We start from the raw sequence: 27,584 nt of genomic DNA on the forward strand, positions 1-27,584 counted from the left end.
TGCCGGTGGTGACCGACTGAACCACCGCATCAATGGTGTCAGGGGAAGGAGGTGCGATAGTGGCGAGAGAGGAGAACAAGCCCCAATCAGCCTTACTCAGAGCCCATCTGGAGGGGCGTTCAGAAGAGTGACGCTGTGGTAGTGACAGAAAGATGGGGAAATGGTCACTACCACATAAGTCGTCATGGACACTCCAGTGGATGGATGGTGAAAGTCCGGGGCTGCAGATAGAAAGGTCGATGGCCGAAAATGTGCCATGGACGACGCTGAAATGTGTCGGCTCTCCCGTGTTTAAGAGGCAGAGGTCAAGCTGCGAGAGAAGAGTCTCGACATCTCTACCCCGGCCAGTAATCGCGGCGCTACCCCACAGGGGGTTATGGGCGTTAAAGTCGCCCAGTAACACAAAAGGAGGAGGCAGTTGTGCTATCAATGCAGCCAACACATGACGCGAGACATCACCATCTGGCGGAAGATACAAACTGCAGACAGTAATAGGCTGAGGCGACCACATCCTTACAGCGACAGCCTCTAAAGGCGTGTGAAGAGGTACACATTCGCTGTAGACAGAGTTAAGGATGAAGACGCAGACTCCACCAGATACCCTATCATAAGCTGCCCGGTTCTTGTAATAACCCCGATACCCACGTAGGGCAGGGGTCCGCATTGCCTGAAACCAAGTTTCCTGTAGGGCAATGCAGAGGAAAGGGTGACTGCTGATGAGTTGGCGAAGCTCAGCAAGGTGGTGGAAAAAAGCGCTGCAGTTCCACTGGAGTATTGCTTTGTCCATGTCCGAAAAAGGCGTGAAGGGGCCGAGGAGGCAGATCACGCCACTGGGTCACCTGCTGCCACCGATGGAGGACCAGTACAATCTGCTTCCATGGCGTCTGAGGGTCCGGCGAGATCCAGGTCCTCAGCGGACGCCCGGATCTCCACCTTATCCCCGGACGCAGAGCCTGTAGGGAGCAGTGGGGTGGATGCCACCGCGTGGTCCTTGGCCTTAGAGGTCTTCTTCTTCGTCTTGTCTCTCTGGTCCTTGGGTTTCATTGGCTGGGAGGGCTCCAGCGAGTCAGTCTCCGGGACGGAGGAGGAGCGGGAAGCCCTGCGATCAGCCGCTGGTCTGCTTTTCTTCCATTGGCTGACGTCACCCTTCCCAGAGGCGGAAACCTGGGAAGGAAGGGACCCAAGGGACCCTTTCCGTGCTATTCGAGCAGGGGAAGTTTGAGGCTTCCCCAGCTTAGAAGTGGGGACTGATGTCCCCGATGGTTGGGGGGTTGCTGCTCCTGAGGCAGGTAGTGCAGGAGCAGCAGGGAGTGAAGTGCCCCCCACCATCAAGGGGGCAGGTGTAGCATTCCGGCTCTGAGAGGTGGCAGTCTGAGGGAGAGCCAATGGGGCCATAACAGTAGTAGCCGCGGCGTAAGAGGCAGTCATTCGAACAGGATGGAGGCGTTCAAACTTCTGCCTGGCCTCAGTGTATGTCAGGTGGTCCAGGGTCTTATACTCCATGATTTTGCGCTCTTTCTGGTAGATCCTGCAGTCCGGCGAGCAAGGTGAGTGGTGCTCTCCGCAGTTTACACAGATGGGAGGCGGAGCACATGGAGTATTGGGATGTGATGGGCGTCCACAATCTCGACATGTGAGGCTGGAAGTACAGCAGGAAGACATATGCCCGAACTTCCAGCACTTAAAGCACCGCATCGGGGGAGGGATATAGGGCTTGACGTCACAACGATAGACCATCACCTTGACCTTCTCAGGTAAAGTATCACCCTCGAAGGCCAAGATGAAGGCACCGGTGGCAACCTGCTTATCCCTTGGACCACGATGTACGCGCCGGACGAAGTGAACACCTCGCCGCTCTAAATTGGCGCGAAGCTCGTCATCGGACTGCAATAGAAGGTCCCGATGGAATATTATGCCCTGGACCATATTAAGACTCTTATGGGGCGTGATTGTAACCGGAACATCCCCCAGCTTGTTACAATCGAGTAACCGGCGGGACTGGGCGGAGGATGCCGATTTGATCAAAACCGAGCCCGAGCGCATTTTGGACAAGCCCTCCACCTCCCCGAACTTGTCCTCTAAGTGCTCGAAGAAGAACTGAGGCTTCATGGATGTAAAGGATTCACCATCAGCTCTCGTACACACCAGGTAGCGGGGCGAGTATGGTTCGCTGGCATCCTTAGTCTTTCGTTCCTCCCATGGTGTAGCCAGGGAGGGGAACGATTTGGGGTCATATGTAGTTGCGTTGTATTGAGCCCTGGAACGCTTAGAGACTGCTGGCGGCTGGCCACCAGCAAGAGATGATGTACCACGCTTCATTGCGGGTCATCCGCCCTGATGCCACCTACTCCGACCAAGGGCCCTCCCCACGGGCGCCACCCAGCCTCAGCAACGACCACCTGGCAGGATGGCCGTTGCCGGGAGTCCCAATGCCCCAAGGAGATAGGCATCTACTCCTTGGCATACGTGGGGAGTTAACGGCGCTGGCATCAGCAGAGCGATCCCTGTGTAGTCAGGGGGCTACAACCAACAGGGTACATGGCGGCCCCACCACAACGGACTGGCTACCGTGCTGGATTTTAGGTGATGTAGTCCAATATCGTCATTGGCGCATAAAGCAACACAGCATAGCAGACTGCAAGAAACCGCACCCAAGAACAAATCCACGCCCAAGAGATGGTAGGTGAGCGGGACTGCTAAGCGATGACGACAAACCTGGCTAGAGATGGTAATGCTTGATGGACACATCGCTCCTTGTAAGGCGCCCTTCCCCAATCGGCTCGCTCTTCGGAAAATTTAGAAGGATGGAGGTCAAACCCGTTAGGGGACCATCTCACAAGGCCAAAACGTTTGAGACTCCTTTTAGTCGCCTCTTACGACAGGCAGGAATACCGTGGGCCTATTCTTACCCCCGAATGCACGGGGAAAGATTTTACCTATAAATACTACAGCTAAATGGCTAGAAGTGATCACCAAAACCTACCCAACTCTTGCTAACTCTTCGCATTAGGTGAAGTGTAGAGCATTGAAACAAACGTGGAATACCTATGCAAGAAAGTGATTAGAATTTCAATTAGTATTATGAGAACTGCTATCAATACGATAAACGTTTTGTGAGCAGATTGGACATCTTTCCCTGACACTACACACAATGCATTTGTCCATCTTATTAGACACTTTGAAATTTTTTCTTGTCAGGCTCAAGGCATTCAGGAATTAACAGGCTCTCTTCACTTTGGAACACTGTAGCCTTATATCTCACTTAGGAAGCAAATATGGACCATCAGTGCACAATTATAAGTGTGCGATTCTTGAGACAGGTTATGAAAGGAAAATGACAATATAGGATAAGGCATCTGAGAAAATCTTTTTCTTTACAAATAAAGTCTTAAAATGCAGACCATTTTGAGACCACTATGAGAACACTGAACAGAACAGAGACAAATCATTGTTTGTGCAACTTTGTTTTTTCCCTTATTAAAAAAAAGTTATTATTTTTATTGTTATTTTACATGTAAGGAAAGGGAATGATATGTTTTGCAGACACATAAAAATTTATAAAACCTTGTAATTATTATTTCAGTTCAACAAAAGACTTTAATTACGTGGTTTAAGAAACTGAGGATGATGAATACGGAAAGGGATAGTGACCAACTACAGTAATTTGCAGTGAATAATGCAAACTAGAACTTTCTGTAACAGACTACCACTTGTGAGGCTTCCAAAAATTCAGCATTAAACAGAAAGTATGCATTTTACAAAACCGTTGCAACTAAATGGTTACAGCTGGATCAGAATGGGATCAAATTTATTTTGAGGTTTAGATGATGACATAACAAATGCTCGTGATGCCATGTTAAATTTTGTAATTGCTTTATGAATCGCTTGATACTTTGTTTCTGTTTACTGTGGTCTTCTACTTATACAGTGTACACGACCAGAATACATGGACATAAACATCAAATGAGTCAAAGTGGATCAACTTGTCCAAAATATAACCTTCACTTGGAAACTGACCAAAATGATAAAATATTTTAATGGAAACATTTGTTATACTCTTCATTTACCCTGCAAAAAGCTCTAAGCAGTTCTCATTATCCACAGAAAATAGTCATCTTTTCCTCGCGCACGCATAACATCATTAGATTTTTTTTTTAAGTCTGCACAATAAAAGCACATAAGATTTCAATAAAAAATAAAATTTAACTATACACATACTTGGTAATGTCTTTGCTGGGTCAGGTGGGATTACAATAGGGACCCATCCTCTCTTCCTCTGTGATTTTTCCAGAGATTTGTATGAGGATTTCTTTGAAGTACTGTTCTTCTGTTTTAAAACAAGTTCATTTACATGAGCTGTGCTTTCTTTGACTACAGGAGTCACATAAATTGGCTGAAATCCACTCAGCTGGAACAAAACAACCATTGATTACCTATCTGACATAAGAAAACATTTCACAATTACAACATGAGATCACAATGAAAAATAGTCATGAGTTAAGTTTACAAAATTTTATGACAATGATATTATTAAGTGTAGTGCTGAATGAAGTGGACTCACTAGTATCACTACATAGTTCTGTATGTAATATGGACTGATACGGGCAGTAAGAATTACAGAATGCAAGTGTTGGTATCATGATTGATAAGTGCATGAAATTAACTAACAAATTCATTAACAAAGGAGATCAATGGCAATGATGTAAATGTGTCAATTGCATAGTAGATAACTATTAAAGGATTCCATAACATTGCATGAAAATGAAACTAATACAATAAAAGAAGATTTATATGCAATACAGCCGGAACATGAAGAACTCTCAAAGAAAAACAATATAATGATGGAAAACAATCTCCTGAATGCTTAATAGTAAGCAATCTCAAGGGCCCTGTGGCTTTACAGGAAGAGGAATTTAATATACTAAAAGAGGAGAAAGAAAACTGGCATTCTACGGATCGGGGCGTGGAATGTCGGATCCCTTAATCGGGCAGGTAGGTTAGAAAATTTAAAAAGGTAAATGGATAGGTTGAAGTAAGAATATAGTGGGAATTAGTGAAGTTTGGTGGCAGGAGGAACAAGACTTTTGGTCAGGTGAATACACGGTTATAAATACAAAATCAAACAAGGGTAATACAGGGGTAGGTTTAATAATGAATAAAAAAATAGGAGTGCGGGTAAGATACTACAAACGGCATAGTGAACGCATTATTGTAGCCAAGATAGACACGAAGCCCATGCCTACTACAGTAGTACAAGTTCATATGCCAACTATACCCGCAGATGATGAAGAAATGTATGAGGAGATAAAAGAAATTATTCAGGTAGTGAAGGGAGACAAACATTTAATAGTCATGGGTGACTGGAATTCGGTAGCAGGAAAAGGAAGAGAAGGAAACGTAGTAGGTGAATATGGATTGGGGGGAAGAAATGAAAGAGGAAGCTGCCCGATAGATTTTTGCACAGAGCATTACTTAATCATAGGTAACACTTGGTTCAAGAATCATAAAAGAAGGTTGTATACATGGAAGAAACCTGGGAATACTGACAGGTTTCAGATAGATTATATAATGGTAAGACAGAGATTTAGAAACCAGGTTTTAAATTGTAAGACATTTCCAGGGACAGATGTGGACTCTGACCACAATCTATTGGTTATGAACTGTAGATTAAAACTGAAGAAACTGCAAAAAGTTGGGGATTTAAGGAGATGGGAACTGGATAAACTGACTAAACCAGAGGTTGTACAGAGTTTCAGGGAGAGTATAAGGGAAAAATTGACAGGAATGGGGGAAAGAAATACAGTAGAAGAAGAATGGGTAGCTTTGAATGATGAAGTAGTGAAGGCAGCAGAGGATCAAGTAGGTAAAAAGACGAGGGCTAGTAGAAATCCTTGGGTAACAGAAAAAATATTGAATTCAATTAATGAAAGGAGAATAAATAAAAATGCAGTAAATGAAGCAGGCAAAAAGGAATACAAACGTCTCAAAAATGAGATTGACAGGAGCGCAAAATGGTTAAGCAAGGATGGGTAGAGGACAAATGTAAGGATGTAGAGGCTTATCTCACTAGGGGTAAGGTAAATACTACAGGAAAATTAGAGAAACCTTTGGAGAACAGAGAACCACTTGTATGAATATCAAGAGCTCAGGTGGAAACCCTATTCTAAGCAAAAAAGGGAAAGCAGAAAGGTGGAAGGGAGTATATAGAGGGTCTATACAAGGCCGATGTACTTGAGGACAGTATTATGGAAATTAATGAGGATGTAGATGAAATGGGGGATATGATACTGCGCGAAGAGTTTGACAGAGCACTGAAAGACCTAAGTCGAAACAAAGCCCTGAGAGTAGAAAACATTCCATTAGAACTACTGTCAACCTTGGGAGAGCCAGTCCTGACAAAACTCTACCAACTTGTGTGCAAGATGTATGAGACTTCAAGAAAAATATAATAATTCCAATCCCAAAGAAAGCAGGTTTTGACAGATGTGAAAATTACCAAACTATCAGTTTAATAAGTCACAGCTGCAAAATACTAACATGAATTGTTTACAGACGAATGGAAAAACTGGCAGACCTCGGGGAAGATCAGTTTGGATTCTGTAGAAATATTGGAACATGTGAGGCAATACTTACCTTACGACTCACCTTAAAAGCAAGATACTGACCCTACGACTTGTCTTAGAAGCTAGATTAAGGAAAGGCAAACCTACGTTCCTAGCAATTGTAGACTTAGAGAAAGCTTTTGACAATGTTGACTGGAATACTCTCCTGCAAATTCTAAAGGTGGCAGGGGTAAAATACAGGGAGCGAAAGGCTATTTACAATTTGTACAGAAACCAGATGGCAGTTATAAGAGTCGAGGGACATGAAAGGGAAGCAGTGGATGGGAAGGGAATGAGACAGGGTTTTAGCCTCTCCCCGATGTTATTCAATCTGTATATTGAGCAAGCAGTAAAGGAAACAAAAGACAAATTCAGAGTAGGTGTTAAAATCCATGGAGAAGAAATAAAAACTTTGAGGTTCGCCGATGACATCGTAATTTTGTCAGAGACAGCAAAGTGTAAGTAGGCTGTTTAGGTTTTTTTATTGGTAACGCCGCCGCCACGTAGCGCTCTGTATGAAAATCACTGGCTGTGCCATGTGCAGTCTGTGGCTGGTTTGCATTGTTGTCTGCCATTGTAGTTTTGGGCAGCGGCAGCTGGATGTGAACAGCGCGTAGCATTGCGTAGTTGGAGGTGAGCCTCCAGCAGTGTTGGATGTGGGGAGAGAGATGGCGGAGTTTTGAAATTTGTAAGAATTGGTGTCATGAACTGATATATATATTATGACTATTAAGGTAAATACATTGTTTGTTCTCTATTAAAATCTTTCATTTGCTAACTGTGCCTATCAGTAGTTAGTGACTTCCGTAGTTTGAATCTTTTAGTTAGCTGGCAGTAGTGGCACTTGCTGTATTGCAGTAGTTCGAGTAACGAAGATTTGTGTGAGGTAAGTGATTTGTGAAACATATAGGTTAATGTTAGTCAGGGCCATTCTCTTGTAGGGATTACTGAAAGTCAGATTGCCAGTGTCCGTCTCCTTCCTACCTTCCAAACTTTACAGAAGCTCTCCTGCGAACCTTGCAGAACTAGAGACGGATACTGGCAGAAGTAAAGCTGTGAGTACCGGGCGTGAGTCGTGCTTCGGTAGCTCAGATGGTAGAGCACTTGCCCGCGAAAGGCGAAGGTCCGAGTTCGAGTCTCGGTCGAGCACACAGTTTTAATCTGCCAGGAAGTTTCATATCAGCGCACACTACGCTGCAGAGCGAAAATCTCATTCTGTAAATGAGAGACCGTTTACCCCAAATACAACGTATCTGCTCCAGTGCCTTTAGGAGGGCGTGGAGCTCTACTGAGAAAAAGGTAACCTCATCAAGAAGGTAAATCCTGGTGACATGGTTGGGGAAAATGACTGAGCAGCCAAGGGAATTCCCTACTTTGGAGCCATCAGGGTACACTTCTATGAAACAACCTTGATGCATACCCAAAATGTTAGAAAAACAGATATTGAAATGTAAAATCTGACGTACGATTTTTCTTAAAATTTGTCAAGTCTAAGTGGAAATCTGCTCCCACCATTATGTAAAACATGAAGACTAGCCACAACCATCTCTAGAAGGCAATCCTAGGCACGAATCCCATACAGCCTCGTTGCCTGTTGCTGGTTACGAAAAAGCCTTTCCAATGGAGACTGAGCAACAGTATGGTAGGCAGGTATGTATGGTGTGGACAGTGTTTTATACACCTGGCACACTGTAAGTAGTTGTCGTGTGACGTGAAGTGGCGGTTCACCAGCCTCTGCACAGAGGCTTTGTATGGGGCTTGTTCCGAATGTCCCAGTGGCCAACCGAATCCCTACATGGTGCACCACGTCCAAGATCTTTAAATAAGAGGGTCTCTCGCAGACCCATACACCATGCACCCATAATCGAGCTGAGATTGCACAAATGCCCTGTAAACGCACAGCACACAAGTCCTTTCTGCTCCCCATGTACTGTGGATAAGATATTTTAAAATACTTACTGCCTTAAATGACAGATTTTTCAGGTCCTTAAGATTAAGAAAAGGCAAACCTACGTTTCTAGCATTTGTAGACTTAGAGAAAGCTTTTGACAATGTTGACTGGAATACTCTTTTTCAAATTCTAAAGGTGGCAGGGGTAAAATACAGGGAGCGAAAGGCTATTTACAATTTGTACAGAAACCAGATGGCAGTCATAAGAGTCGAGGGGCATGAAAGGGAAGCAGTGGTTGGGAAAGGAGTGAGACAGGGTTGTAGCCTCTCCCCGATGTTATTCAATCTGTATATTGAGCAAGCAGTAAAGGAAACAAAAGAAAAATTTGGAGTAGGTATTAAAATTCATGGAGACGAAGTAAAAACTTTGAGGTTCGCCGATGACATTGTAATTCTGTAAGAGACGGCAAAGGACTTGGAAGAGCAGTTGAACGGAATGGACAGTGTCTTGAAAGGAGGATATAAGATGAACATCAACAAAAGCAAAACGAGGATAATGGAATGTAGTCCAATTAAATCGGGCGATGCTGAGGGAATTAGATTAGGAAATGAGACACTTATAGTAGTAAAGGAGTTTTGCTATTTAGGAAGTAAAATAACTGATGATGGTCGAAGTAGAGAGGATATAAAATGTAGACTGGCAATGGCAAGGAAAGCGTTTCTGAAGAAGAGGACTTTGTTAACATCGAATATAGATTTAAGTGTCAGGAAGTCATTGCTGAAAATATTTGTTTGGAGTGTAGCCATGTATGGAAGTGAAACATGGACGATAACTAGTTTGGACAAGAAGAGAATAGAAGCTTTCGAAATGTGGTGCTACAGAAGAATACTGAAGATAAGGTGGATAGATCACGTAACTAATGAGGAGGTATTGAATAGGATTGGGGAGAAGAGAAGTTTGTGGCTCAACTTGACTAGAAGAAGGGATCGGTTGGTAGGACATGTTTTGAGGCATCAAGGGATCACAAATTTAGCATTGGAGGGCAGTGTGGAGGGTAAAAATCGTAGAGGGAGACTGAGAGATGAGTACACTAAGCAGATTCAGAAGGATGTAGGTTGCAGTAGGTACTGGGAGATGAAGAAGCTTGCACAGGATAGAGTAGCATGGAGAGCTGCATCAAACCAGTCTCAGGACTGAAGACCACAACAACAACAAGATGTAACCACATAAGCTTAGAGTCAAATATGAGGCCCGCAAACCTCACTGTGTCTTTAAAAGTAAGGACAACTCAAAAAAGTTTAAAATGGAGTAAGAGCAGTTAAAAAGAACACACACAGACTTCTCAGTGAAAAACTTAAAACCACTCTTCTGTGCCTATTCATCCAAACATCAAAGAGTTAATTGGAACTGACGTGTTGTTGAGAGGTTTGAAGAAGAGCAAACCACATGAAAGTCAACCACAAACAAAGAACATTGGACAAGACTTTTCACTATGGATGTAATGCTATTAATAGCTACGAAAAGACAGTCACACTTAAAACGCTACCTTGAGGGACATCGTTATCCTGCTCAAAGCAGTCAGACAGGATATCATCAACTCATTATCTAAAATGTTGTGTCGACAGGAAGGACTGTATAAAAATCTGAAGACAACCATGCAAACCCCATCCGTGAAGATGCTCCAGGATAAGAGGCCTCCAAGTAGTATTGTAGGCCTTTTTAATGTAAAAACTATACCCAGGTGATGCCAGTGTAAGAAAATCTGTTGTAGGAAAATCTGTTATACAGCCGTCTCGAGGAAGGCAAGGTTATCAAAGGTGGAGCGATATCTCCTGAACCCATGCTGAAAGCTACTAAGGTGTTGCCTGGATTCTAAGATCCAGACAAGGTGGCGGTTGACCATCCACTCCAAGACCTTAACCATGCAGCTAGTGAAGGCAACACTACACTCAGGAAAGTGACCTGATGCCCAAATGGCATTAAAAAGTGCCTTGTGAGGTGTAGCAACATACTGTAATGGATCCTGTCATGGCCAGGGGATGTGTCACGAGCTGCAGACAACGCAGAATCCAGCTCCCACATGGAAAATGACCAGTTGCAATCTTCATCAGAAGTGGACTGGACCCCAAACTATGCCTCTAAGCAACTGCTCGATGGGCTCAAAACCTGGATCCCGATTGGCTGTTGCAATAACTGTGACAAATATGCCACCACAGTCTGAGAAATGACTTGCGGATTGGTTTAGAGAGTGCCCTTCCCCATTGCAGCACCCATGGGGCACTTCTGCCTCCTCTTCAACAAATTCTTCTGATGGTCTCCCCCCCAACAGAACTTTTGGTGGAATGATTAATGGCGTTCAGGAACAGTTGCGACCACCTCTTCTTGCTCTCTCGAATAATTTGGCGACAATTTGCCCTCGCCACTCGAAAGGCTGCAAGATTCTCTGCAGCTGGCTGGCCCTTGAACCTATGCAGAGCCGCATGCCTGGTCCTGATTGCAGAGCTGCATTCGGCACTTCACCATGGGACAGGTTGCCTCTTCTGTTGTCCCGTGGACTGTGGAATGGATGCTGCAGCGGCATGGTGGATCATTTTGGTAATATGATCCACCGATGCCTAGAAATTCACACTTCTTCGAACTGGGTCAACTGACTCTAAAGAGTCCAGTCTGCTCTACAGAGCACTCATCATGGTGGTTTGCTTTCATGTTCTGCGTGCCGCCCCATCTGGCAGGTGACTCCAGATCAGCAAGTGATCACTTCCATTGAGTGCCGTGTGAGCAAGAGCTGAAGAGTAAAGCAAGAGTTCAATGGCTGAGAATGAACCAGTTGCTGCGTAGAAGTGAGGGCTCTGTTCTGCATTTAGCAAGTATGAGCAAGTATGACCCAAGAAGCCTCTCAATTGCTCTAACCCGGGGCAGGTAACTGCAGAGCCCCAAAAAACATTGTGTGCATTAAAATCACCACATAGGATGAAGGGGCAGGAGAGCTGTGTAATATGGTCGATTACGACCTCATCATCAAGTGTATCATGTGGGGGAAGTAAAGAAATATACTGTCCACCGATGATGCATGTGCACTGATACAGCAACTGCTTGTAAAGATATAAGTGAGAGAAGCAAGGAGTGGTAGTCGGTACTGATGGAAATACCTATGCCTCCTCTAACTCACTCTCCATTCAGGTTGTCCTTTTTGTAGAGTAAATACCCTTTTTGCTTAGGGGCATCAATTTGATGGAAATGAATCACCTGGAGACACAGACACGATGATCTACCCTGAGATAACAGACAGAGTTCCTCCACATGCGTCCTGAACCCCTGCTCAAGTTCCACTGTAGGATGGGAGCCATTTCATCAATGTGGTTTTAATTTACCACTATCTTTGCACCGCGGCGGTGAAGCGCCTGTAGAGCGACGGGGAGTGGAGGGACTGCCTTTATCCAAGCCATCTAACTCCATGATGATGTCCCCCTCATCGGTCAGACATAAAACATTGTTGTCTGATGGTGCTTGGGACAATTTTTGACAAGAACATCGTGAACCTTCCCCTGCACCCTGTCCCTTCAAGGATGAGGGGGAAAGCGGGCATTGAGAGGCACTCTGCTTGTCATGTACCTTCTTGACACTCGCTACAGAACTGTTGCTGGTGTTTTCTGTGTTGGCTGCTTGGTTTGCTTTATCCTTAGTCATTTTGCCTTGGCGTTGTTGCAGACCAACAATGGTCGAACCCGGGACTCCAGTTGGGAGAGCTGAAGCCAGGGTCCAATGCGCCGTTTCTCGTCAGGAGGCCGAGCAAGTTCAAAAGCGTCAAGGGGCAGTGCAGAGTGATACAGCAGTATTTGTGAGTATTCCTTTATTCAGCTAGTTTACAGAAGCGTAATGTCGGCGCGCCGCCCACGTGCTGTTCCGCGAGTCCAGCCGTCTCGGCACTCCTGGACTGCCGACACTGCTGCTGTAGTCATCAAGGCTGCCCGATGATGGAAGTCAGCTGTGCTCGCTCGGTCTCTACCTGCCGAGGCATAGTGACTGGCACCGCTCCACTGTCCGTGATTCCAGAGACTGTTACAATCTCTGGTCCCTGCTGCCCTCTACCCCGTTTGGCCTGTTCTGTCCGACCATGGGACGAAGGTGGTCACTGAAGCATGCCCAGAGCTTACGGTAACAGGAGACTGGCGGTGCTTACTAGTCCCCAGCTCAGGAACCTCAGGGTCACCAAGCCTGTACTCAGCAAACGAATGCAGAGCCCCTGAGGGCAACTACAATGGAACTTTAAGATTGTTGGGTCTGTGGATTTTGGGGAGCATGCCGAAGGTGAGTGTGCAGGGTGTCATAGGAGTGAGGAGGGAAATGGATTCAGGGAAGAGGTTCTGAGAAGGGTCTAAGGCTTAAATCCATGGCACAGCCATGGGCACCAGCATGGCACCCTCCTATGCCAATCTATTTATGGGCTGTCTGGAGGAAAACCCCTTAGCCTGTCAAATCTCCAGATCACTGATATGGTTCATGTTCAAGATGATATCTGCATCATCTAAACCCAGAGCCAGGACACCCTATCCTCATTCTTTCACAATCTCGACACCTTCTTTCTCCATATTTCACTTAATCCTTCTCAACACAGAGTGCCACCTTCCTGGACATCGACTTCCACTCTGATGGCTCCATACAAACCTCTATCCATCTCACACCCTCCAACCACCAAATGTACCTGCATTTTGACACCTGATGTCCCTTCCACACCAAAAAAAAAATCCTTCCCATACAGCCTAGCCACCTGAGCATAATGTATTGGTAGGTACTGGAATTCCCTTACCCAGCATGCTGAAGGTCTCACAAAGGCCTTCGCAGATAGACACTATCCCTACATGTCTGCAAACCGATTCCCCATGCCATTTCCCCACATACACCCAATCCTACACCATTCCCAACAACCAGTTATAAAGGAACACCCCCTTCATCATGCAATACCACCCCACACTGGAGCAACCTAATCACATCCTTTGTCAGGGCTTTTATTATCTATCATACTACCCGAGACACTTCCCACCCCTCCTACTGTGGTGTTCTGTCACTCACCCAGTCTCCACAACATCCTTGCCCGGTCCTATGCATCATACCCTTGTGGAAGAGCCAGATGCAAGATCTGCCCATCATTTCACATCCCAGTCCTGTCACGGTCTTATCCTACTCCCATCAGAGTGCAGGCCACCTGTGAAAGCAGCCATAGTACATACCAGCTCTGCTGCAATCATTGTTTAGCTTTTTATAATGGTATGAAAAGACCCGTAGTCTAGAGGTAATGTCTTTGATGAACATCCTCAGTTCTGGGTTTGAACCATGTCAATGCTTAAAGTTTGAATAAAAAACATCAGCAATGGCAGCCAAAGACAACTGACATAAGAAGAAGATTCTGGACTAGTCTCCCATTTGGATCTCTGGGTGGGGCAACCATGAGAAAAAGATTGAATAATCAGCAAAAGGGTAATGTTATTGAGTTGGGGCATGGAATGTCTGAAGTTTGAACATGGTAGGGAAGCCAGAAATCTGGAAAGGGAAATGCAAAGGCTCGGTCTAGATGTAGTGGGAGTCAGTTAAGTGAAATGGATAGAAGACAAGGATTTCTGGTCAGATGAGTATACAGTAATATCAACAGCAGAAAAAATATATATAATGGGAGTAGGATTCATTATGAAGAGGAAGGTAGGGGAACTACGAACAGTTCAGTGATGGTGTTGCTATCATCAGATCAGACAGTAAACCAATGACAACAGTTCAGATATACATGCCAATGTCATAGGTAGAAGATGAAAAGATAGAGAAAATACATGAGAATACTGAACGGATAATACAGTACATAAAGGGAGATGAAAATCTAATAACTAATGTGCATTGAGAATTGGAATGCGGTTGTAGTGGAAGGAAGAGAAGTGCGAGTTAGGGGAGAATAAGGGCTTGGCAATAGGAGTGAGAAGGGAGAAAGACTGAGTTCTGCAATAAATGTCAACTAGTAATAGCTAATACTTTGTACAAGAATCACAAGAGGAGGAGATATACTTGGAAAAGTCTGGGATGCTCGGAAAGATTTCAGTTAGATTATATCACGGTCAGGGAGAGATTCCGAAATCAGATACTGGACTGTAAGGCACACCCAGGAGCAGATATGGACTCAGGTCACAATTTAGCAATGATGAAGAGCAGAGTGAGGTTTAAGAGACTAGTTAGGAAGGATCAATTTGTAAAGAAGTGGGATAAGGAAGTACTGAGGAATGAAGACATACATTTGAAGTTCTCTGATGATATACATATTGCAATATTGAATAGCTCTATTGGCTGTTCAGTTGAAGAGGAATGTATATCTCTAAAAAGTGCAATCATAGAAACTGGGATAAAAAAAAAACCTTAAGTACAAGAAAGGTAACTGAAGAAACCATGGGTAACAGAGGAAATACTTCAGTTTATCGATAAAAGAAGGAAGTACAAAAATTCTCAGGATAATTCAGGAATATAGAAATACAAGCCACTTAGGAATGAAACATGTAGAAAGTGCAGGGAAGCCAGGGCGGAATGGCTGCATGAAAAATGTGAAGAAATTGAGAAAGAAATGATTATCAGAAGGGCAGGCTCATCATATAGGGAAAAAAAGAAAAAATTCAAAATCAATGGCTGTAACATTAAGAGTGGAACGGGATTACCACTGATAAATGCAGAAGAGAGAGTGGATAGGTGGAAAGAGTACATGAAGGGGAAGACTTGTCCGATGACTGGACAGAGGAAGAAACAGGAATCAACAGGGAAGAGATAGGGGGATTCATTATTAGAATCAGATTTTAACAGAGCTTTGGTTGACCTAAGTTCAAATTAGGCAGAAGATACAGGTAACATTACATCAGAATTTCTAAGATCATTGGGGGGGGGGGGGGGGGGGGAATGGAAACAAAGCGACTATTCATACTGGTATGTTGAACGTACGAGACTGACGATATATGATAAGACTGTCAGAAAAACATCTTCCACATAATTCCGAAGAGTGAAATAACCAAGAAAAGCGAGAATTACTGCACAATCAGCTTAACAGCTCATGCATCCAAATTGCTGACAAGAATAATACACAAAAGAATGGAAAAGATAGAAGAGGGTCTGTTAGATGACTATTAAATTGCCTTTAGGAAAGGTAAAGAGCCAATTCAGACACTGCGGTTCATGATGGAACCAAGACAGACAAAAAATCAAAATCTGTTCAAACGATTTATCAACCTGGATGAAGTTCCACAATGTGAAACTGAACAAGATGTTTGAAATTCTGAAAAAAAAGGGGGTAAACTATAGGGAAAAGCAGGTAATACAGGGTGTACACAAAGTCCGGGAACACTTTCGATTATTTACTGCACAAGAACCAAACATTGTACAGATATCATACATATGTCATTTTGAAGAGAAACCCTGGAAGGTGGTCTCTCCCCCCCCCCCCCCCAAATGTATAATGCCACAGCATAGTTAGGTAATTTGCCAATAGTCAGCACTAGTTTCAAACATGGCGAGTTCAGGTGCGGAGCGAGCTTCTTGTGCGTTGGAGTCCGCTGTTTCATGAAATGGCCTCCCCCATCACCAGATCTCACGCCATGTAACTCTTCTCTGTGGGGACACATTAAAGATCTGGTGTATGTACTGCGTCTACCATGTGATGTAGCAGAGCTCCGGAGGTGGGGGGGATCGGGAATGACTGCCACAGTCTATGATGCGATGCTGGGACAGATATGGCAAGAATTTGATTACCGTATTGACGTTTGCAGGGTCACTCATGGTTTGCATATCAAATGTTTGTAAAAAAAAACTTTCAGAGTTTCTCTTCAAAATGCAATATGTATGACATCTGTGCAATGCTTAGTTTTTGTGCAATAAATAATTGAATGTGTTCCTGGACTTTATGTACACACTGTGTACAATATGTACAAGAACCAGAGGCGAACAATGGAACATCAAGAAAAAAGTGCTCAGATTAAACTGGGTGCCAGACAGGAATGTAGTTTTTCACCTGTAATGTTCAAACTACACATCGAAGAATCAATGACAGAAATAAGAGAAAGATTCAAGAGTGGGATTCAGATTCAAGGTGAAAGGATACTCCTCATTACTCTTATCTTTCTTACATTTACTCTCAATCCATATTCTGTAATTCCTCTTCACTTTCGCTGAGGATAGCAATGTCATCAGTGGACCTTATCATTGATATCCTTTCACCGAATTAACTAGTGGCTAGGTAGGATGGCTGTTGAGAACATCAATGATTCCCTGACGTATAGGCATTTGCATTCGTGATGCCGTCATCTTCAAAGATAGTCACACTTAGTTTACCTGAGGTTGGTAGCTAAGTGGGCAGCTGGTAACTCTGTATGGAGACCGGGAACTGTTACACCATGTTGGGAAGTGACCTTTTCCAGGGTATAGAGGGGGCTTCGTCCAGCAGGCTGCAGGCCAACTACAATGATCAGCAGTTGATCAACATGAATACAACTGTTGTGATGTTTGGCATCTGGCAGTGTAGTAGTTGGTAAAAAATTTGCCTTCAGTCTCAGTAGCAGCATACATGTCCAGATGTCTACAGTGGAAACACACTGGTGTGTTATCTCCTGGCCTCCAAATGCCTGTTCTTATGCAAGGTACTGTACTTGGCAGAGTTCGTTGCACCCGGATTGATCAGATGCTGGATTCCTGTTTGATGGTTGCGACATAAATCTGTGTTGGCAGAGTCCCATCTTCATGGTGGAGGTTGGTGCTTAAGACCAACACACCACTTCTTGGGTTGACAGTCACAGCAACTATTTCTTGTGTATTCAGCCTGATGATTCTGGCTGCTACATACTGCTGCTGTATCCTCTCTCTTACTATCTGGCATATGAGAGAGGTCAGCTCATGGTGGTTTTCCACAACTGCCACGGGACCACATTCAGGAGTTAAGTTATACATCCAGGTGTCTCATTATTGCTGCATTTCCTTGATTCATTGGTACTGCTTTATCAATTCCTCTGTCATTCTGACATCCTTTGGCACAAGAGCTTGGTACACGCCGTCTGCGACTCCTTGTATCATGTGCGAGATTTTATCAGCTTCTGTCATATTCGGATTCGTGATGTGGTATAGGGCCAAAAAATTCTGTTATGCATAAATGTTTTCATTCTCCATGATGTTAGGTACTTTTCGTCACTTCTTCAACCACTGAGCAGAGTAGTTGTTGATTGCTGCCAAAGATTTTCTTCAGTTCGGCCTAGAATTTGTCCCAGCTATTGGGCTGATCTTTGTTGTCCTCAAACCACTGCTGTGCTGGCCAAGTAAAAATATACATTCATCAAAGAATGTCGTCCCAACCTGTTGTATCAATGATATGATTATGCCTCTGCTACTGTGAAGCATATATATTACAGATTTTATTATTATTATTATTATTATTATTACTTAATTACATTTTCTAATTTGTATTGGAAAAGTCACTGCGACGTTTAGTTACCAGGAAATATGGAAGTAACACCATTAAAAATAACATGCTCGCAGTTTATAGCATGCCATTCTGATGTCACTACATGCTCGCAGCTTGGAGCACTAGCATTGCTTCAGTTGTCGAAAGGTTACATTTTTCTGCCATATACAGTTCTGTGACTGTTTGTTTGTTGTAGACAGTGGTTTGAGTCTAAATATGTATAGTGGTACAAGTATTCCTATACTTCCACACCCCAGGTGAGCACCAACCACGTGGGAAGCACAATAACAACAATCAGCTTGCATAATATAAAAACTACAAACAAAATATACACAAAAGTGAATCGCTTGTGTAGCTACAATGATAGTATTCCAATTATGGTGACCATTAAATTAAGTAGATACTAACTAGATTTCTGCTAGGCCTTCCTATGAAGCCATTTTGAATCATTTCATATTTTACATGTACTTACCGAAACTGTGTCCTTTATGGTCCTCAGATAATCAAGAAATGTACGAAATCCATACTTTTGAAATGGAAATTCACGTCCTTCCTGCCTCGAAAAATCATTCGCAAGTTCACGCACTGTCATTTGCTTGGGGGATGAAATGAGCAGTCCTCGCAGAATTGATTTAAGTTCTGCTTTCTCTGCCTCCATGATAGCACACTGTAGAAGTAACAAAACATGACTAAAAGAATCATATACGTATGCCAAGTGTCTGTTTAAGGAAATAATGATTACACTGATTTGGAAAATCTAAATAGACTGTTCATCTCTACATTTACATAATTTTGTTGACACTTGTCATGACAGTGACACAAACAGCTGATTAACTTTGGTATTATTGTAATAAAATGCAGTTTTTGAAAAATCTACTGTCCACCAAGTATGTCACATCTGCTCCCTGCATTGGGCAGTGACAGACTAACTTTATAATTTTCCTAGATGAGCTGAGACAATTTGTTAGCTTTATTTGACTTCAACCAACTTAATGAAGTCTCTGTAGAGTGAGGCTTGGTGGCAAAATACCACACTGCAGATCCAAAGGTCTTGCACTGTGACCACCAGGCAGGCCTGGGATTACTATTTGTTACTTATTTCATCTCTGTCATTGCCAATGAAAAAAATACTGAACTGACTCAGGTTTTGTAGTCCATGTTAAACTACAGAGCCTCCTATGACTGGCTTAGTCAGCTCTAAGTTTGGAGGAAGAAAAGAGCGTATCACCTCCAACTGAACCTTGCCTAATACACTACTGTGGTGCTCAAACCAACTTTCGTGTCCCTGACACCTTTATCTTTTAATGTGTACAGTGTGTGGATCAAAGACAGATCCTAGCGACCACTATCTAAAAGAGTTTCTTAATATTAAGTTTATTCCTACCCACCTCTTCAAACAGTTAGATAATAATAGTGTCCATACTTGCAGTGATGTGTTGAAAGGACCAAACTGCTGGTTCATCTGTCTTCTCAATAATGGGAACATCAAAAAAAGCAAATTCTTCCGAAAGGAACGAGATAGGTAGCCGAACTGATCCTTACAATGTACATATCAGATGGGAAGAAAAGTAGGAGCAGAGAAGAATAAAACCAGTTATAACAGAAAAGTAAAGCACCACAAATTAGCAGAAAATATGCTAGCCGTAAAACAGCTGAAAGTCCTCTGGGCATACCTAAGAGCACAACGCCTTACATGTCTGACAAGCAGGTCCACAGTCACTGCATAAGACCAGCAAATAGGGTCACTCAAATGGACGAACGAAGTGAAGCAGCACAGAAATATTAAATGATGTCTGTGGTACTCAGTCAATTGCTTAATAAAGAAATGTCTTCATCCCACATCTGACATGCCCTCTTAATCTCGTTATGGCCACTTTACTCAACTACAAAGTTTCCTCTTTACTAAATTTTTGTTATAACTTCTTTTATCATGCTATTGCAGGAAACATTATCGGCCCTCGTGTGATAGAGCGATCCTCAAATGCAATTCTAAGTTTATTTTCCAAATCACATTGAGCTACCGTGGATAAAAACCACCCCGACTACAGACTGCTCGCCAATTACGCATGAACTGCTGCCCACCTCAAGAAGATACAACAACAAATAGATAAACACGTAATAATTAGATAATAGAAGTAACAAATAAGCTAATGCAAAGGTCCATATTTATAGAAATGATCTTGTCTTTTACATTACACTGTGTGCTAAAAGTGCCCAACTCGTGTTTCCATGCACTGTTACACGCAACCCTAAAACGTTAACAACTTTGTGCAAATGCCAAATCAGTTCTCAAAATTTCATTACATGTGTTATCCTCCAAGTCTTCCAATGATATTGTGTTATTTGCAATCATTTTTCCTTTTATACTACCCCCACAGCTAAAAACCATAAGTGGTTAGGTTCGGCAAACAAGAGGCCAAAATCCTTTTAAGACAGTCCTTTCTTCTAAGAATCTATTATGAATTTGTGAGATAGACATGCGTAAAGTGTGATAGGCCACCTCATCCTGTTGAGAGACAGCATGTGTACAATCAAGGAGGGTCAACTGTGCACAAAATTCCTCAAAGACTCCTGCATATGCAGCAGTGTTTACCGTTGTTTCAAAAAATATACCACTTACAATTCAACTTGCTGGCATGACACACCACACTTTTTTGTTTGTTTGTTTTGCAGTGAAGAGGTTTCATCATTAAACGAATAGGAATTGTTTGTTGACTAGTATCTGTTGTTCTGGGAGTTCGTATGTCCCGTGAGATAGAACAAGGTTTCATCACTCATGAAATACAACAGCGGATCCAACATTCCACTCTCAATTGTTTGGCATAGCCACATACCGAAAAACACACGATTTGCCTTGTCTTCCTCCTTCAGCTCTTGGACATGTCATTTTGTACAGTTTCATCCCTGTATGGTGCAAAAAACATTGGCATGACCTACGCAAAAGTTCACTTATTGTGACAATTTGTGTGTCAACTTCTGTGGACTCTGTATCATTTGTGCTAAAATATCCATGATCACAGCAGGTGTACAAATGGAAGAGGCTCGATTCTTTTTTGCATTTGTAACTGACCCTGTAGCACACCACTATGTTACCAAATCGTATACTCTTTTCTTTGCTGGTATAGAAATGCCAGGAAACTTCTTCACGAAAATGTCCCGCAATTCCTTGAACGAACCTGTATTTGTGTATGTCTCCACTATCGTGATTCTTTCTTGTAAAGGATGCATCTTGCTGAGATATTTACTTCATACATCATAACCAAGTTACAATGGCCTTTATACTGACAATATAAAGTGTAGTCACAACTGGTTTGAAACAACAGATAGCAGTGGTGGGTGACAATTGGCAGTCTAGTACTAAGGGCTAGTATTTTGTACGCCACCCTGTATTATCTGCAACTCTCATGGTATTTTGTAAATGCTGGGAGTTCTGAGGCCTATGTGATCTTTCACAGACCTCATGAGTAGGCGCATGTTAGCTGGAGGCCTGAAGAGTGATCTGATGTCATGTCTCTTCAGGATCTAACTAATCTTCCCTGTCACTGAAGCAAAGAATGGCAAAAACTCAAGTTTTTTTAATTCTCTTCCTTGATAGTGTTGTGCCTGTGGATACCTCTTAAAATTTCATGTCATATTTATTTGTTTTTGAAAAAATTCTCACAGAAGACTGGTTTAGTTCTTGAGGCAACTGAAACTGCTTGGGGTGATGAACTGTACTTCTTCAAACAAAGACTGGGTGGTAGAGGCAGAATACGTGAAGATAGATACCAGTGTGTATCAGTACATTTTCGGTACAAACTGTTGCTGAGACACACATTGGGTTTGCTGCAAATGAGGATGTCACCTCAACAATAATGAGGACGGCATATGAACTAGTCAAGTGGTCTTTTGATGGAGGAGAGTGTTATCCACTATCTCCTCCCTCAGGCAACTACACGACTTACGTTTTATGGTCTGTCCAAGATACAAGACGATGACATACCTATGGCACATCATTAAGCCCATTCTACGGCCAGTGTGTAGACTGGCAAAACATCTTGTCAATCAACTTACTACGCATGTGGGCTACCGCACACATTACTTAATAAATACAGAAAATTTTGTCAGACAAATTAAGAGCCTGCGTTTTGGAGAAAGTGATGTTACAGTCAGCTTCAATCAAGTCTCAATATTTATACATGTTCCCATCAAAGACTTGACAGATCTGCTCTCTTAGCTCGTTGACAGTGTGGTGGTAGATCTGTTCCAGCAACCCCTGACCTTCTATTTTGTTTATGTCAGAAATTATTTAAATAAGACGGATAGCGTTGCAATGGAGAGCTCATGATCTACGAACAAGAGCCCCTTAGTTGTGAAGAAGAGCCTTCTTGTGAAGAAGAGCCTTCAGAGATGTGGAACAATTTAAATTTTACATTAACTGATAGAAGCGTTCACTGCAGGTTGCTTCTGTTGAGTATGCCCTCAGCCAATCATGACTAGTGTTAACCTACTCACATTATTACAGGAATTCACTGTTATTTTCTAATATATTTTTTATACGCGAATACCAACTATTTTGGGAATAAAATCCAATGGTTTGCTTCTCACATTCTGTTACAGTCTTTATCTAATATTCCATTCTACGCATTTACGTAATTTTACTGAATTCAGATAATGCTATCATATGCAACATACTGGAAAATTAAAAATCTATACATTATCTAAATATGAATGGTTTTTACTTTGCTTCTGAATAGTTTCAGATTTCCAATTTCCTTCCCAGACTTCCCAATGGCAGCATGTTATAGAATTTTGCAGCAGCATGTTATAGACTTTTGCATCAGAATATAAAATTCATTTTCAATTCCTAGACAGGGTTGCATAATTCACATGGAAATTACAGAACAAGATTTTCATTCTGTAGCAGAGGGTGTGCTGACAAGAAACTTCCTGGCAGATTAAAACTGTGTACCTTTGGAAGGTAGCAGACGAGGTACTGGCAGAAGTAGTGCTGTGAGGACGGGGCATGAGTTGTGCTTGGGTAGTTCAGATGGTAAAGCACTTGCCCATGAAAGGCAAAGGTCCCGAGTTCGAGTCTCGGTCTACATCTACATTTATACTCCGCAAGCCATCCAATGGTGTGTGGTGGAGGGCGCTTTACGTGCCATTGTTATTACCTCCCTTTTCTGTTCCAGTCGCACATGGTTTGCGGGAAGAACGGTTGTCAGAAAGCCTCCATGTGTGCTCGAATCTCTCTAATTTTACATTCGTGACCTCCTCGGGAGTTATAAGTAGGGGGAAGCAATATATTCAATACCTCATCCAGAAACGCACCCTCTCTAAACCTGGACAGCAAGCTACACCGTGATGCAGAGCGCCTCTCTTGCAGAGTCTCCCACTTGAGTTTGCTAAACATCTCCGTAATGCTATCACGGTTACCAAATAACCCTGTGACAAAATGCGCCGCTCTTCTTTGGATCTTCTCTATCTCCTCCGTCAACCCAATCTGGAACGGATCCCACACTGATGAGCAATACTCAAGTACAGGTCGAACGAGTGTTTTGTAAGCCACATCCTTTGTTGATGGACTACATTTTCTATGGACTCTCCCAATGAATCTCAACCTGGTACCCGCCTTACCAACAATTAATTTTATATGATCATTCCACTTCAAATCGTTCCGCATGCATACTCCCAGATATTTTACAGAAGTAACTGCTACCAGTGTTTGTTCCGCTATCATATAATCATACAATAAGAGATCCTTCTTTCTATGTATTTGCAATACATTACATTTGTCTATGTTAAGGGGCAGTTGCCACTCCCTGCACCAAGTGCCTATCCGCTGCAGATCTTCCTGCATTTCACTACAATTTTCTAATGCTGCAACTTTTCTGTATACTACAGCATCATCCATGAAAATCCGGATGGAACTTCCGACACTATCTACTAGGTCATTTATATATACTGTGAAAAGCAATGGTCCCATAACACTCCCCTGTGGCACGCCAGAGGTTACTTTAACGTCTGTAGACGTCTCTCCATTGAGAACAACATGCTGTGCTCTATTTGCTAAAATCTCTTCAATCTAGCCACACAGCTGGTCTGATATTCCATAGGCTCTTACTTTGTTTATCAGGCGACAGTGCGGAACTGTATCGAACACCTTCCAGGAAGTCAAGAAAAATAGCGTCTACCTGCGAGCATGTATCTAATCTTTTATGGGTCTCATGAACAAATAAAGTGAGTTGGGTCTCACACAACTGCTGTTTCCACGTTGATTCCTACAGAGTAGATTCTGGGTTTCCAGAAACGACATGATACGCGAGCAAAAAACATGTTCTAAAATTCTACAACAGATCGATGTCAGAGCTATAAGCCTATAGTTTTGCTCATCTGCTTGACGACCCTTCTTGAAGACTGGTGCTATTTTCCAATCATTTGGAACCTTCCATTCCTCTAGAGACTTGCAGTACACGGCTGTTAGAAGGGGGGCAAGTTCAATCGCACAGTCTGTGTAGAATCGAATTGGTATCCCGTCAGGTTCAGTGGACTTTCCTCTGTTGATTGATTCCAGTTGCTTTTCTATTCCTTGGACACTTATTTCGATGTCAGCCATTTTTTCGCTTGCGTGAGGATTTAGAGAAGGAACTGTAGTCCTGTCTTCCTCTGCGAAACAGCTTTGGAAAAAGGTGTTTAGTATTTCAGCTTTACACATGTCATCCTCTGTTTCAATGCCATCATCATCATCATCCCGGAGTGTCTGGATATGCTGTTTCGAGCCACTTTTTTCTGTCAAGTCAGTACATAGAGTTTTACTTCCTAACTTTGTTGTTGAACCACGGTGGGTTTTTCCCGTCCCTCACAGTTTTACTCGCCACGTACATGTCTAGAACGCATTTTACGACTACCTTGAACTTTTTCCATAAACACTCAACATTGTCAGTGTCGGAACAGAAATTTTTGTTTTGATCTGTTAGGTAGAATGAAATCTGCTTTCTATTACTCTTTGCTAAACAGATAAACCTTCCTCCCTTTTTTTATATTCCTATTAACTTCCATATTCAGGGATGCTGCAACGGCCTTATGATCACTGATTCCCTGTTCTGCATGTACAGATTCGAAAAGTCCGGGTCTGCTTGTTATCAGTAAGTCCAAGATGTTATCTCCACGAGTCGGTTCTCTGTTTAATTGCTTGAGGTAATTTTCAGATAGTGCACTCAATATAATGTCACTCGATGCTCTGTCCCTACCACCCGTCCTAAACATCTGAGTGTCCCAGTCTAAATCTGGTAAATTGAAATCTCCAACTAAGACTATAACATCCTGAGAAAATTTATGTGAAATGTATTCCAAATTTTCTCTCAGTTGTTCTGTCACTAATGCTGCTGAGTTGGGAGGTCAGTAAAAGGAGCCAATTATTAATCTAGCTCGGTTGTTGAGTGTAACCTCCGCCCATAGTAATTCACAGGAACTATCCACTTCTACTTTACTACAGGATAAACTACTACTAACAGCAACAAACCCGCCACCACTGGTTGCATGCAATCTATCCTTTCTAAATACCATCTGTGCCTTAGTAAAAATTTCGACAGAATTTATCTCTGGCTTCAGCCAGCTTTCCGTACCTGTAACGATTTAAGCTTCGGTGCTTTCTAATAGCGCACACAGTATTAATCTGCCAGGAAGTTTTTGACATGGAAATTGTTACTTCCAGTATGGTGGATGTGAGTAAAATACATCATTTTTAACATTCCTCCAATATTTTTGGTAAATTATTTATTTAGGTCAAGAACAGAATGGGCCAAGTACTAAACCACTTGGGACACCATAGTTAATGTTCCCATAAACTGATTTTAGTTTTATGACAGTGATTGCTAATGCGCTTCTGTTCTCTGCTGTAAAATATGATTCTACCCATGCAAGGGGAAAAGCGTTTAACACTGCAATATTTTACTTTCTCTATAATACACTCCTGGAAATGGAAAAAAGAACACATTGACACCGGTGTGTCAGACCCACCATACTTGCTCCGGACACTGCGAGAGGGCTGTACAAGCAATGATCACACGAACGGCACAGCGGACACACCAGGAACCGCGGTGTTGGCCGTCGAATGGCGCTAACTGCGCAGCATTTGTGCACCGCCGCCGTCAGTGTCAGCCAGTATGCCGTGGCATACGGAGCTCCATTGCAGTCTTTAACACTGGCAGCATGCCACGACAGCGTGGACGTGAACCGTATGTGCAGTTGACGGACTTTGAGTGAGGGCGTATAGTGGGCATGCGGGAGGCCGGGTGGACGTACTGCCGAATTGCTCAACACGTGGGGCGTGAGGTCTCCACAGTACATCGATGTTGTCGCCAGTGGTCGGCGGAAGGTGCACGTGCCCGTCGACCTGGGACCGGACCGCAGCGACGCACGGATGCACGCCAAGACCGTAGGATCCTACGCAGTGCCGTAGGGGACCGCACCGCCACTTCCCAGCAAATTAGGGACACTGTTGCTCCTGGGGTATCAGCGAGGACCATTCGCAACCGTCGCCATGAAGCTGGGCTACGGTCCCGCACACCGTTAGGCCGCCTTCCGCTCACGCCCCAACATCGTGCAGCCCGCCTCCAGTGGTGTCGCGACAGGTGTGAATGGAGGGACGAATGGAGACGTGTCGTCTTCAGCGATGAGAGTCGCTTCTGCCTTGGTGCCAATGATGGTCGTATGCGTGTTTGGCGCCGTGCAGGTGAGCGCCACAATCAGGACTGCATACGACCGAGGCACACAGGGCCAACACCCGGCATCATGGTGTGGGGAGCGATCTCCTGCACTGGCCGTACACCTCTGGTGACCGTCGAGGGGACACTGAATAGTGCACGGTACATCCAAACCGTCATTGAACCCATCGTTCTACCATTCTTAGACCGGCAAGGGAACTTGCTGTTCCAACAGGACAATGCACGTATGCATGTATCCCGTGCCACCCAACGTGCTCTAGAAGGTGTAAGTCAACTACCCTGGCCAGCAAGATCTCCGTATCTGTCCCCCATTGAGCATGTTTGGGACTGGATGAAGCGTCGTCTCATGCGGTCTGCACGTCCAGCACGAACGCTGGTCCAACTGAGGCGCCAGGTGGAAATGGCATGGCAAGCCGTTCCACAGGACTACATCCAGCATCTCTACGATCGTCTCCATGGGAGAATAGCAGCCTGCATTGCTGCGAAAGGTGGATATACACTGTACTAGTGCCGACATTGTGCATGCTCTGTTGCCTGTGTCTATGTGCCTGTGGTTCTGTCAGTGTGATCATGTGATGTATCTGACCCCAGGAATGTGTCAATAAAGTTTCCCCTTCCTGGGACAATGAAGTCAAAGTGTTCTTATTTCAATTTCCAGGAGTGTAATTATTTGATTTACACAATCAAAGGTCTTGGCCGGAAAATACCAACAGTGTAGTTTTCTTCATTCACTGAGTTGTGTGAAAGTAATAACACAACAGGCTATGGTTAAATACAGTATGTAACAGCAAACTACAAGGAACACCTACATCATTTGTTTGGAGACCAGAGACAACATAATCACAGAACTGACACACAACATAAAATGTAGCTGATTATTTATTGTCCACACAAGAATCTCTCCCCCCCCCCCCCCC

General features: G+C 43.4%; 1 protein-coding gene across 2 annotated transcripts in view; it reads right to left on the reverse strand.

Annotated features, from left to right (window-relative positions):
- Nucleotides 1-27,584, reverse strand: part of LOC126336862 (uncharacterized) — a 313,200-nt gene that overhangs the window by 266,498 nt on the left and 19,118 nt on the right. For both annotated transcript variants that reach the window (XM_050000960.1, XM_050000958.1), the window contains exons 3-4: nt 18,432-18,626; nt 4,219-4,408 (exon numbers count right to left, since the gene is read on the reverse strand). In XM_050000960.1, the coding sequence (XP_049856917.1) occupies nt 4,219-4,408; nt 18,432-18,617 (376 nt within the window). In that variant the 5' untranslated portion in view covers nt 18,618-18,626. The remainder of the gene's footprint in view (nt 1-4,218; nt 4,409-18,431; nt 18,627-27,584) is intronic.

The sequence above is a fragment of the Schistocerca gregaria genome, chromosome 2, assembly GCF_023897955.1.
Source record: "Schistocerca gregaria isolate iqSchGreg1 chromosome 2, iqSchGreg1.2, whole genome shotgun sequence".
Taxonomy (NCBI): Eukaryota; Metazoa; Arthropoda; class Insecta; order Orthoptera; family Acrididae; genus Schistocerca; species Schistocerca gregaria.